General features: G+C 46.4%; 1 protein-coding gene across 1 annotated transcript in view; it reads right to left on the bottom strand.

Moving 5' to 3' along the window:
• ARAP3 (ArfGAP with RhoGAP domain, ankyrin repeat and PH domain 3) overlaps positions 1 to 12,203 on the bottom strand; it is a 35,561-nt gene that overhangs the window by 4,740 nt on the left and 18,618 nt on the right. Inside the window, exons 21-26 of the mRNA XM_027765531.1 lie at positions 7,407 to 7,615; positions 7,033 to 7,142; positions 5,745 to 5,892; positions 5,360 to 5,428; positions 3,991 to 4,065; positions 3,775 to 3,889 (exon numbers count right to left, since the gene is read on the bottom strand). Coding sequence (XP_027621332.1) covers positions 3,775 to 3,889; positions 3,991 to 4,065; positions 5,360 to 5,428; positions 5,745 to 5,892; positions 7,033 to 7,142; positions 7,407 to 7,615 — 726 coding nt within the window. The remainder of the gene's footprint in view (positions 1 to 3,774; positions 3,890 to 3,990; positions 4,066 to 5,359; positions 5,429 to 5,744; positions 5,893 to 7,032; positions 7,143 to 7,406; positions 7,616 to 12,203) is intronic.

The following is a 12,203-nucleotide window of genomic DNA, read 5'->3' as shown; positions in this document are numbered from 1 at the left end:
AGCTGGGATTAGAACTCAGGTTTCCAGGGAACCAGCAGTTAGCGTAATGGCTATGTCGCTGGACTCCCACGTAGTCGACCGCGGTTCGCGTCCCGGACCCGGTGGCTTGAAACTCACGCCGGGCGCGTGTGCGTGCGTGCCCAAGATCCCAAGAGGAGAATGGAGGAGAAGGGATTGCGGCGTGACCATCCCCCCTGGGGGGGGATTTCTCGCTTTCTGTCTCTCTGTCTCTCTCTGTCTGGCAAGCGCACGTGCCCTATTGCAAAAACCTCTCAAAAAAAAAAAAAAAAAAAAACCAAGAACTCAGGTTTCCAGCCTCCCAACCATTCCCTATCTGCCGGGAGCCGTACCCCAGCCAGGGTGGGTGCACAGCGATGGAAGTGAGGTCCAGAACTCGTAAAACTGTTGACCTTGCAAACAGTTCTCCTCAGCCGAGTCCTTGCTCTAGGCACGAGGGGCAGTTCTTTCATACTCAGCTTGTGTTAACTGCATGGTCCCAGCACCTATCAGTTGTTAAAATGAATCTATGGAAGCAAACCCCTAGTGACTTCTTAAGGCAAATCAACGGAGAGCCAGTTGTGGTAAAATTAAATTCTGGGAACCAGCAGATGGCATAGCGGTTACATGGCTGAACTCCCATGTGACTGACCACGGTTCAAGTTCTGGACCCAGTGGCTTCAAACTCATGCCAGGCATGTGTGCGTGCACGCTCAAAATCCTAGGAGGAGAATGGAGGAGGACGAACTGTGGCATGACCATCTCCCCTGGAGGGTGATTCCTTGCTTTCTGTCTGTTATAGGGCAAGCACTTGTGCCCTGTAACAACAATTTTTCAAAAACAATATTAAATTCTGAGTGGACTATCAAGCCAAGTGGACTAGCTTGCTGGATGGTCACGTGAGTATAGCCCTGGAACAGACAGAAGAATATGTAAGTGGGCAGCGGATGAGTTAACTACAGGGATGCGTTTAACTGATGAAACGTAAGTACACAGAAGAGAAGGCCGTGAAGACACCAAGAGTGCGATGCATTTCAGGGCTGGATTTTTTTTTTTTATGAAATCTTTTTTTACTTTTTGGTTCTTTCATGATATAATTTGTCCTTTTTTCCTATTTTATTGATTTTCTATTGACATATATGATAAATGTATAAATCATGGATTTAATTATAAAGAGTTCTTTCACATGTAAATTTTAGTCATTTTCTTTTACCTGTCAGTGTACATAATGTTAAAAGAATTTATAAAGAGGGAACCAGCGGTTAGCGTAATGGCTATGTCGCTGGACTCCCACGTAGTCGACCGTGGTTCGTGTCCTGGACCCGGTGGCTTAAAACTCATGCTGGGCGCGTGTGCGTGCGTGCCCAAGATCCCGAGAGGAGAATGGAGAAGGGATTGCAGTGTGACCATGCCCTCTGGGGGGTGATTTCTCGCTTTCTGTCTCTGTGTCTCTCTCTGTCTGTCTGGCGAGCGCATGTACCCTATAGCGAAAACCTCTCCAAAAAAAAAAAAAGACCCAGACCTGGTAGTTTGAAAAATCACAGCAAATAAACAGATAAATAAATGCCTTAAGAAAGAGAGAAAAAAGGAGAGAAAAATCACACTGGGTATGTATGTGTTAGCATGCCCAAAATCCTAAGAGGAGAATGGAGAAGAAAGGATTGTAGTGTGGTCATCCCTATTGTGGGGTGATTTCTCACTTTTCCTCTCTCTCTCTGGCAAGGACATGTGCCCTATAGTAAAAACAAACAAACAAACAAACAAAAAACAGAAAACAACAAAAGAATTTAAAAAGAGACAATATTTTGAGATGGTTATGAGAAGTGGGCATGTCAAAGATGCAATTGGAAAAGTGAATCCGTAGATTAGAGGAGAGATCTGGGCCAGAGATTAAAAACCTGGGTTTCCCTTATTAAGGGCATCTAGGGCCATGGGAATGGATGTGAAACACAGGTAGAGAAGGAGAAAGGGCCCAAGCCTGAGCTCCAGGTCCCTCCAACATCCGGAGGCTGAACAAGAGAGGAAGAGAAGCCTCCTTTGAAGTAGAAGGGACACCTAGTGCTTTAGTTCACTAAAGCCAAGAGAGGAGACTGGGGAAAGAGGGAGTGGCCAGCCCCGCTGAATGTCCCCTCACAAGTGGGACACCCACATGAGTGGGAGAGTAGTGCTCACTGCATGTGATAACACAGAAATCACTGATAGCCTTGACACACGCACATGCACACACGAGTGGTCAGACTCACCAAGCTCCCCATGCTCAAGAATCTCGAACGTCATCCACAAGTCCGTGCCAGCTGCTGTCCCTCGCATTTCTAGTACCTGGTTAGTCAGCTCCTCAGCAGTCAGTGTTGGCGACACCTGGAGTCAGGGCAACAGCAGAGACCCTGCGCTGGTCAGGTCATCGCCCCTGCCCCCCACCATCCTCCCACCACCTCCCTCTCTGTTCTCTCAGGACCAACCTTCAGGGTGACACAGTTGTCTGGGAGCTGCTGCTCTATGTACACTTCCATGATGAGGTCTCCAGCCTGGGACAGCTGAGGGGAGGGTAAGGAAGCCCAGATAACACAAGAGGATGCAAAGAAATCAGAGGGCTCATCACGTTGTCTCACAGGGTCTCCCCTGACAGAGGTGTCCTCTCAACCCTGACCACCCAACGTGGCAGAGGCCCTAAAAAGGGAGCACTCCAACAGTGGGGAACGCACCTTTAGGCTGCACATAGTGCCTCTCAAGGCAGCGCAGCACAGGGGTTGGGAGGACAGGTTTGGAGGCAGACAGCTTAAGTTCCAACCCCGCACTCACTATGCTGTGACCTGGGATAAGTGACCCACGTAGTCGACCGTGGTTCGTGTCCTGGACCCGGTGGCTTAAAACTCATGCTGGGCGCGTGTGCGTGCGTGCCCAAGATCCCGAGAGGAGAATGGAGAAGGGATTGCAGTGTGACCATGCCCTCTGGGGGGTGATTTCTCGCTTTCTGTCTCTGTGTCTCTCTCTGTCTGTCTGGCGAGCGCATGTACCCTATAGCGAAAACCTCTCCAAAAAAAAAAAAAGACCCAGACCTGGTAGTTTGAAAAATCACAGCAAATAAACAGATAAATAAATGCCTTAAGAAAGAGAGAAAAAAGGAGAGAAAAATCACACTGGGTATGTATGTGTTAGCATGCCCAAAATCCTAAGAGGAGAATGGAGAAGAAAGGATTGTAGTGTGGTCATCCCTATTGTGGGGTGATTTCTCACTTTTCCTCTCTCTCTCTGGCAAGGACATGTGCCCTATAGTAAAAACAAACAAACAAACAAACAAAAAACAGAAAACAACAAAAGAATTTAAAAAGAGACAATATTTTGAGATGGTTATGAGAAGTGGGCATGTCAAAGATGCAATTGGAAAAGTGAATCCGTAGATTAGAGGAGAGATCTGGGCCAGAGATTAAAAACCTGGGTTTCCCTTATTAAGGGCATCTAGGGCCATGGGAATGGATGTGAAACACAGGTAGAGAAGGAGAAAGGGCCCAAGCCTGAGCTCCAGGTCCCTCCAACATCCGGAGGCTGAACAAGAGAGGAAGAGAAGCCTCCTTTGAAGTAGAAGGGACACCTAGTGCTTTAGTTCACTAAAGCCAAGAGAGGAGACTGGGGAAAGAGGGAGTGGCCAGCCCCGCTGAATGTCCCCTCACAAGTGGGACACCCACATGAGTGGGAGAGTAGTGCTCACTGCATGTGATAACACAGAAATCACTGATAGCCTTGACACACGCACATGCACACACGAGTGGTCAGACTCACCAAGCTCCCCATGCTCAAGAATCTCGAACGTCATCCACAAGTCCGTGCCAGCTGCTGTCCCTCGCATTTCTAGTACCTGGTTAGTCAGCTCCTCAGCAGTCAGTGTTGGCGACACCTGGAGTCAGGGCAACAGCAGAGACCCTGCGCTGGTCAGGTCATCGCCCCTGCCCCCCACCATCCTCCCACCACCTCCCTCTCTGTTCTCTCAGGACCAACCTTCAGGGTGACACAGTTGTCTGGGAGCTGCTGCTCTATGTACACTTCCATGATGAGGTCTCCAGCCTGGGACAGCTGAGGGGAGGGTAAGGAAGCCCAGATAACACAAGAGGATGCAAAGAAATCAGAGGGCTCATCACGTTGTCTCACAGGGTCTCCCCTGACAGAGGTGTCCTCTCAACCCTGACCACCCAACGTGGCAGAGGCCCTAAAAAGGGAGCACTCCAACAGTGGGGAACGCACCTTTAGGCTGCACATAGTGCCTCTCAAGGCAGCGCAGCACAGGGGTTGGGAGGACAGGTTTGGAGGCAGACAGCTTAAGTTCCAACCCCGCACTCACTATGCTGTGACCTGGGATAAGTGACTTTCCAAGCCTCAGTTTCTTTTCTTTTCTTTTCTTTTTTTTTTTTTTTTTTTTTGAGAGGTTTCTTTGCTATAGGGCACGTGCACTCACCAGAAAGACAAAGACAGAGAGACAGAAAGTGAGAAATCACCCTCCCGGGGGGATGGCCATGCCACAATCCCATCTCCTCCATTCTCCTCTCGGGATCTTGGACACACATGCACACATGCCCAGAGTGAGTTTAAGCCACTGGGTCCAGGACTCGAACCATGGTTAACTACACGGGAGTCCAATGACATAGCCATTATGCCAACTACTGGTCCTGCAAGGCTCAGTTTCTTTACTTAAAAACAATGGATATACTTATTTCATGGAATTGTAGATGTTAAAATGAGACTAGAGGTGCTTAGAATGTAGTGAGTCTGAGCCAAGGTTTACTGTTATATTTCTACTTTATATATATATATATATATATATACTTTTTTAGGTTTCCAGGTATAGGACACATGCACTCGCCAGAATGAGACAGAAAAAGACAGTGAGAAGGAAAGTGAAAAATCACCTTTAGGGGGATGGCCACACAGCAATCCCTTCTCCTCCATTCTCCTCCTGGGACTTTGGACACACATACACACACACATTCACACGCTGGGCACGTTTCAAGACACTAGATCTGGGACTCGAACTGTGGTCAGCCATGTGGGAGTCCAGTGCATTAACCAGCACACCACCTCTGGGCCCTATTGTTATTGTTACTGCTCTGTCTGACTTCACTAACTCTTATGCTTCCTTGGATCTCTTGTACATAGAAGTGGGGTGCTCCATTTCATAATAAAGAATCCACAGGGTGGAGTAAAGGGAGCAAACTCTGACCAAACTCCACTTTGAAAGCACAGTCCTCCTTGGGCTTCCCCCGTCTCCAGGAGGAGCATAAAAGGGAAACTTCCTCAACCGACCCAAAGGCCAGCTTCCTATCTCAATGTCCCCTCCTGCCCCACTCAGGAATCTAGAGTCAGGGTAAGTTACCTGCACATCCTTCCAAGTGGTGATAAGACTGACCTCCAAGTCAATCTGAGCTACCTGGTCAGAATCAATCTGTGAAAATTCAAATAGGAGTGTGTTGGGGTTTGTGCTGGGAAAGGCACAAGAGGGAAGACCTCAGGCCAAAGTGGACCTCGATAAGAGGACTGAAGGCCTGAAGAGCGAAGAACCCATGGTTGTGGGTGGTGGGGATGAGGCTGTAGGAGGAAGAGACCCAGGGCTTTGGAAGGTGTTTCCTGATGCAGGAGTATTAGAGGGCTGAGCTGGGGGCTGGCTGGGTAGGCAGGATCCAGAATCTCTGGGTTCCACAGGCATAGGAGACAGGGGTTACAGGCCAGGGACCAGGGGTCAGGGGTCAGGAAAGCCTTACATCAAAGACAGCGACGTAGCTGTCGATGAGCTCCTGCAGCACCCGCACCTCGTGCTCCCCTCGCCCATCTGTCTGGAACACGCTGGGCGCAAACAGCAGGGCCAGGTTCCGTGTGCACATCTGGTTTAGAGTTGCACACTTCTGCACCCTACAGGGGGCGCCAGAGTCATGAGGAACACAGCTCTTTATCAACACACCCATTCATTCAACAAACAAGTATTGAGCCCCTGCTGTGTGGGGGAACCTGGTCTAAGTACTTGGGATACAGCGGTGAGTAAGACAATACTGGCCTCAAGAAGCTCCCAGACTGGAGGAGATAGATAGGCATGGATGATTATAAATACAGCAGGGCTCAGCAAACTCTGTGTATGTGGTGGGGGGAGGGGTTTCTATAGCACATCACTGTGTAGTGATCCTCCTCCCTCAGCTACGTGAGTAGGTGGGACTATAGGTTACAGGTGTGCCCCACCACTCCTGGCTCCTTCAGACAGGGTCGCTGTGTTGTCCACTCTAGCCACAGGCTCGTAATCACCCTGCTCAGCTCCCTAAGTAGCTAACTTTTTATATAAAGGGACAGATGGTAAATAGGCTTACAGGCCATTCAGTATCTGCCACAACCCCTCAGCTCTACTGCTGTAGCATGAAAGGAGCCACGGATAGTAAGGAAGTGCACAGTGCAGCTTTACACTTTGCGTGCGAAACTTTATTTATAAAGACAGGCAAAGGGTGGGATTTGGCCCAGGGCCTGATGTTGGCCAATCCCTACAATATAGTGTAATCCGGCCAACACTGCCAAGGATTCGCCCCAAAAGCCTGTCTCCCCCTCAGATTAGCAAAGGTAGGTCTGCATCTTATTCTTCATCGTGTTTCTTACATTTAACACTTAACCTGACATAGAATAACAAAACAAAATAGTACGGATTGCTAGCCATTACTGAAGGCTTACTCCATGCCTTACACTGTACTAAGAATTTCACAAGGATTATCTTATTTAATTCTCACATATCCTGTAAGGTAGATACTATTTATTACATAATCTTCCTTCTAGAAATAAGGAGGCTGAGGTGTAGAGAGAACAAATAGCTTATCCAAGATCATGTAGCTAGAATGACAAGATTAAAGCCCAGGTATGTCTGACCCCAAATCCATTCTCTGAAACTTTATGCTCGGGTACTTTCACCTAACAACCATTTGGTAATGGATGAGTGGGCAAACGAATTTATGAGTTAGGGTACACGTGGTGATGAGGGGTCAGGGAGGGAGCCTGAGGAGGCCTGGCCACACTGACCGATAGAGGTGCCCGATGAGGGTGGCTAGTGTGCGGCGGTTGACCCTGGGCAAGCAGCCAATCACTTCTTTGTACTTCTCCAGGCGCTGATTCTTCTGGGGCAGCTCTGCGGGTGAAATGGAGGAGGGTTGGAGACATGGGACTGGAGTGTGGGTCTGGAGTAGAGGGAAGGATTTTTGGAGAAACAAGCCCAGGATAGAGGTGTCTCTGTCCCCTTCCCACCACCCCGAGCTGAGTGTCTGGATACTACCTGGGGGGCAGGGGGAATGTTGAGGAGAAGGGTTGCCCAGTCCCATAGAGAGCCTCATGGATTCTGGTGGGGAGGGGAGAGACCCTGGTTGGCCCTAGTCCCTAGGGATCTTGGGAGTCCCGCCAGCCTCTCTCCAGCGAGGCAGCAGCCGTGCAGAGGTCACAGGATCATCAAGCTCACGAAAGAAGCGTTTGAGCGTGTCAGTGACATCTTCCACGAAGTGCTCCCCTGGTCGGAGCTTCACTGATCGGGCATCCCGCCGGAACTCAGCCAGGAGTCGCAGGCTGCGGGCTCGAGCACCTCCTTTGCGATAAACGCCCTCCAGTCGGAGCCCTGAGAACAGCCAGCCGTTGCTGCTCGGGCCCTGCACGAAGACTGTCACCCACCCAGCAGCCCACCTGTGTCCCTCTCTTCATGATACGTGGCCTATGGGAGCAGTGGGGAGATCTGTGCCTCATAGTCTCTATTCTCAGATCCCTTCTGGAGTCCTCAACAAAGGCCTTCCCTGATCTATCATACAGTGACCCCCGCCATGCCGCATCTTACCATCCACCACCTTTAGTTTTATTTTACTTTATCACCAGACAGTGCAGTCACTCACCAGAGAGTTACAGAGAGACAGAGAGGGAGGAAGAACCTCCCAATGGGGTATGGTCATGCTGCAATCCCTTCTCCTCCATTTCTCCATCCTTTCAGGATTTGGAGCGCACACATGCACATAAACACTCTCACACACACACACACATGCACACACACACACATCAGAGTGTTTTTCAAGCCACCAGGGTCAGGATTTGAACTGTGGTTGGCCATATGAGATCTAACTCCCTTAGCCACTAGGCAATGGGGCCAGCCCAACCGTTTTTAGTTTTAAATACACTCTGAAGTCACCTTAAAGCTGATTCTCGTTGTCTATGGGTTCTGTATGTGCACACTTGCCCACTTGTTAAACTTTATTTGTAACCCCCAAATCAATCTTTTTAGCACTTGGGCAGTCATTTGCAAGCACGCAGTCATCCCCCCTGTTCTTGTGTTTCCAGCTAATGTCTCATATTATAAACAGGAGTCCTTTCCAGTGTATAAGGGGACTTCAGAAAGTTCACGGGAAAAAGGAATTAAAGTATGAGTTTATTTAGGTGCAAAAAACTTTTTTTAATGCATCAGTTTGGACTTATCCCCCGGGACTCTCATAGTGCCTCATGCCAGAGCAACTAGCTCTGAACCATTGCCCAGTCTCTGCCGATAGGGTGCTGGCAATGAAGCAGACTGCACAGTAGGAAAACAAATGAACAAACAAACAAAAATGAACTTTTAAAATCCATGCATAGTTTTTTTCATAATATGCACTTTCCATGAACTCTTTGAAGACTCCTGATACTGTAGACCCCCGACACACTCAGACAAGAAGCCATTTTAAATCCGAGGTGTGTCCTGGAGTGTTCAGGGACCAAGGCGACTAAAATTATGCTCTAAACCTTATCTTCTACACTTCTGAAACACTCAAACAAGAGGAGATATTTTGTCACAGACTGACCAGGAATTACTGCAAAGGTACAAGAAATATGAGAAACCAAGAGAATCTCTCTCCTGTAAGTGAAAAGAACAACCCTTCACCATCCACAGACAGTACAGTGGAACTCACGGAAATGTCCAATAGAGAATTCAGAATATTCATAGTGACAAAACTAAACGAGATGCGAGAGGTGAGAGACAATGAACTCCAGATGATGCAGGAGAAAAGAGACAAAGGGTTCCAGGAGGTGAGGAAGTTCTTACACGATCTGAAAGAGGAAATACACACCATAAAAAAGAATCAAATATTAGAGATGAAGGTGGTAATACAGGAAATCAAATCCTCCCTCGAAAGTATTAAAAGCAGATTAGTCCATGCAGAAAAATCAAATCTCGGATGTTGAATGCAAAACCTTTGTCCTAGAAAAAGAACACCAAAAAAACAGAAAATAACCCCCAAAAATGAGAATATTATGCAAGAACTACTAGATGCCATTAAGCACTGAAACATCCAGATAATCGGTATCCCAGAAGTTGAAGAAACTAATAAGGGCATTAATAATCTATTCCATGAAATCCTGGAAGAAAACTTTTCAAATCTAGAGAGGCATTCAAATATCTAGACCCAAGAAATACAAAGGACCCCACATAGAATCAACCCAAGAAGATCTTCTCCAAGGCACATCATAGCCAGATTGACCAAATCCATAGATAAAGACAAGATACTAAAATTGGCAAGAGAGAAACATTGGGTTACTTATAAAGGTTGTCCCATCAGGCTAACATCAGACCTCTCATCAGAAACAGTGTGAGCAAGGAAAGAATGGGAAAATATATTCAAAGTGTTAAGTGAAAAACAGTTTTGGGAACCAGCGTTAGCGTAATGGCTATGTCGCTGGACTCCCACGTAGTCGACCACAGTTTGCATCCCGGACCTGGTGGCTTAGGACTCATGCCGGGCGCGTGTGCGTGTGTGCCTAAGATCCCGAGGGGAGAATGGAAGAGAAGGGATTGCGGCGTGACCATCCCCCCTGGGGGGTGATTTCTCACTTTCTGTCTCTATGTCTCGGTCTGTCTGGTGAGCGCACGTGCCCCATAGCGAAAACCTCTCAAAAAAAAAAAAAAATCAGTTTCAACCAAGAATACGATACCTAGCAAGATTACCCTTCATAAGGGAAGAGAAGATAAAAACATTCTTAGATAAACAAAACCTGAGTTTACCAATACCAGACCAGCTCTTCAAGAAGTTCTAAAAGGAGTGCTTTTAAGAAAACTAAAGACACACATATAGAAATAAGAGAACAAAAAGCAACGAAGACAATGACCAACTTAATGCTAGGGACAAGAAATATCAATAAAATATTGAATGTTAACTTCTAGGATTTAAACGGAAAGATCGGATCATAGTAACACTGCAGATTTAACAGTATAAAGATTAATTACATGAGACTGAACTGGGGAAATAGAAATGCATGACTTTCGAGTAAAACATTACTGGCTTTTTCTTTATTCTGCTTTGTTTTCCCAATTTAAGGATTTTGCTTTCTTTTGAGCTATGGATACGCTTACCAATTTGTTAAAATGTTTTTTCTTCTTGTTTGTTTCTTTTAATGGAAATATAAACTTTTGTTTCTGACCCCTCTGTAATTGGGAAATATTTGGGAGTTTTCTTATTTTGTGGCAGAATGATTATTTGCATGCGTTCAATAATACCGGGGCCAGCAGGTGGTGTGGTGGTTGATGGCACTGGACTCCCACATGGCTGACTGTGGTTCGAGTCCCAGACCTGGCAGCTTGCTTTCTCACTTTCCCTCTTTCTCTCCTTCTCTGGTCAATTAAATAAGTAAATGAAGTTAAATAAAATAACTCTCTAAAAATAAATAAATAAATTCAATAATAACCTGTTGCCTTGAATCAGAAATTGGAAATACTCATTATTGGACAGGGCTGGAATGTCATATCTGAAGATTAAACCAGAAAACTATGGAGCTAAGGTAGATCTCAAGTAAGCCAAAAGAAGCTCTTGGAAAGATGGCCTGGTACCATAAACAGTTCTGTCTGGCAGAGAGGATTAGAGAAGCTACATCAAAGAATTCGTACCATAAAATAACCTGGACTTTTCCACCCCAGCATTGTAATCAGTAGAGATTGCAAAAGAGCAGCCACAACCAGAGGATTATCTTGAGGAAGACTTTGAAGGAAGAAAAAGAGACTGATCTTTGCTAGCAGATCGTATCTCACAGAATACTTTGTAGGCAGGGCTGAATTGAGAAGGTTCCTGTGTGAATTGCGTGCTGGGTGAATCGTGTGCTTTTCAACAGTCAGTAGTTGAATGTAAATATTTTCTCAAAAATATTTAAAACCATAGTGTCTCTGTTTTAGAGTCTCACACAAAATTATAGCAAATATTTTGAAAATTATTTTTAAATTCAGTTTCTTGAAATTTTGAAAGTTATTTATTAACTGTCAAGAACTATGGAGTATGAGAAAAAAATTTTTTTGGAGAGGTTTTTGCTATAGGGTGCGTGCGTTCGCCAGACAGACAGAGACAGACAGAGAGATAGAAAGCGAGAAATCACCCCCCCCAGGGGGGATGGCCACGCCGCAATCCCTTCTCCTCCATTCTCCTCTTGGGATCTTGGGCACGCACGCACATGTGCCCGGCGTGAGTTTTAAGCCACCGGGTCTGGGACGCGAACTGCGGTCAACTACATGGGAGTCCAGTGACATAGCCATTACGCTAACTGCTGGTCCCATGAGCAAAAATTTTTGATATGTAAAGTAAATGTTTGTGGGGAAGAAAAAAAAAGACTCCTGATATTTAGAGTCATATTTTTATATTTTTGTGCTTCTTGGTCATTTTACTATTTCAAATGCCCCTTACGTCTAGTACTAAATGCTGTCTAGTGTCCCTAAGCGAGACAGCTGTGATGTGTCTTGTTGGGAAAACACACTTGTTAGCCAGATGAGCTTTATTTAGGCAGAGACTGCAGTGCTACTGGCCTTGAGTTCAGGGTTAATGAATCTACTATTTCTCTTTACAAAAAAAGGTGTCTTGAAACACAGAAATACATAAAAAACAAGGTTATACATACTGATCAGTGGATGAAAATGTGATAATCAGAGGTTTGCAGGAACCTAACCTTGTATTTTCCCTGAGGCAGCGACTCAGTATTCACTAATTATTTGCAGTGACTTTATAGAACATAACTAACACAAATAATGGGAACAGACTGCATTTGTTTTCTTATTTATTAGCCGTCTCTCCCACTAGCCTATGAGCATTGCAGGACATTCCTGTTCGCTGCCACACCCCCAGTATCTGGCACTCAGTAGCAGCTCAACAATTAGCTGCTGAGTGAACGGGGTAGGCCAGGGACCTCGGAAGGGAGGGCATGCACAGCCACAC

The sequence above is a fragment of the Tupaia chinensis genome, unplaced genomic scaffold (genome assembly GCF_000334495.1).
Source record: "Tupaia chinensis unplaced genomic scaffold, TupChi_1.0 Scaffold138644_1, whole genome shotgun sequence".
NCBI lineage: Eukaryota > Metazoa > Chordata > Mammalia > Scandentia > Tupaiidae > Tupaia > Tupaia belangeri.
This window is presented reverse-complemented; position numbering and strand designations above follow the sequence as displayed.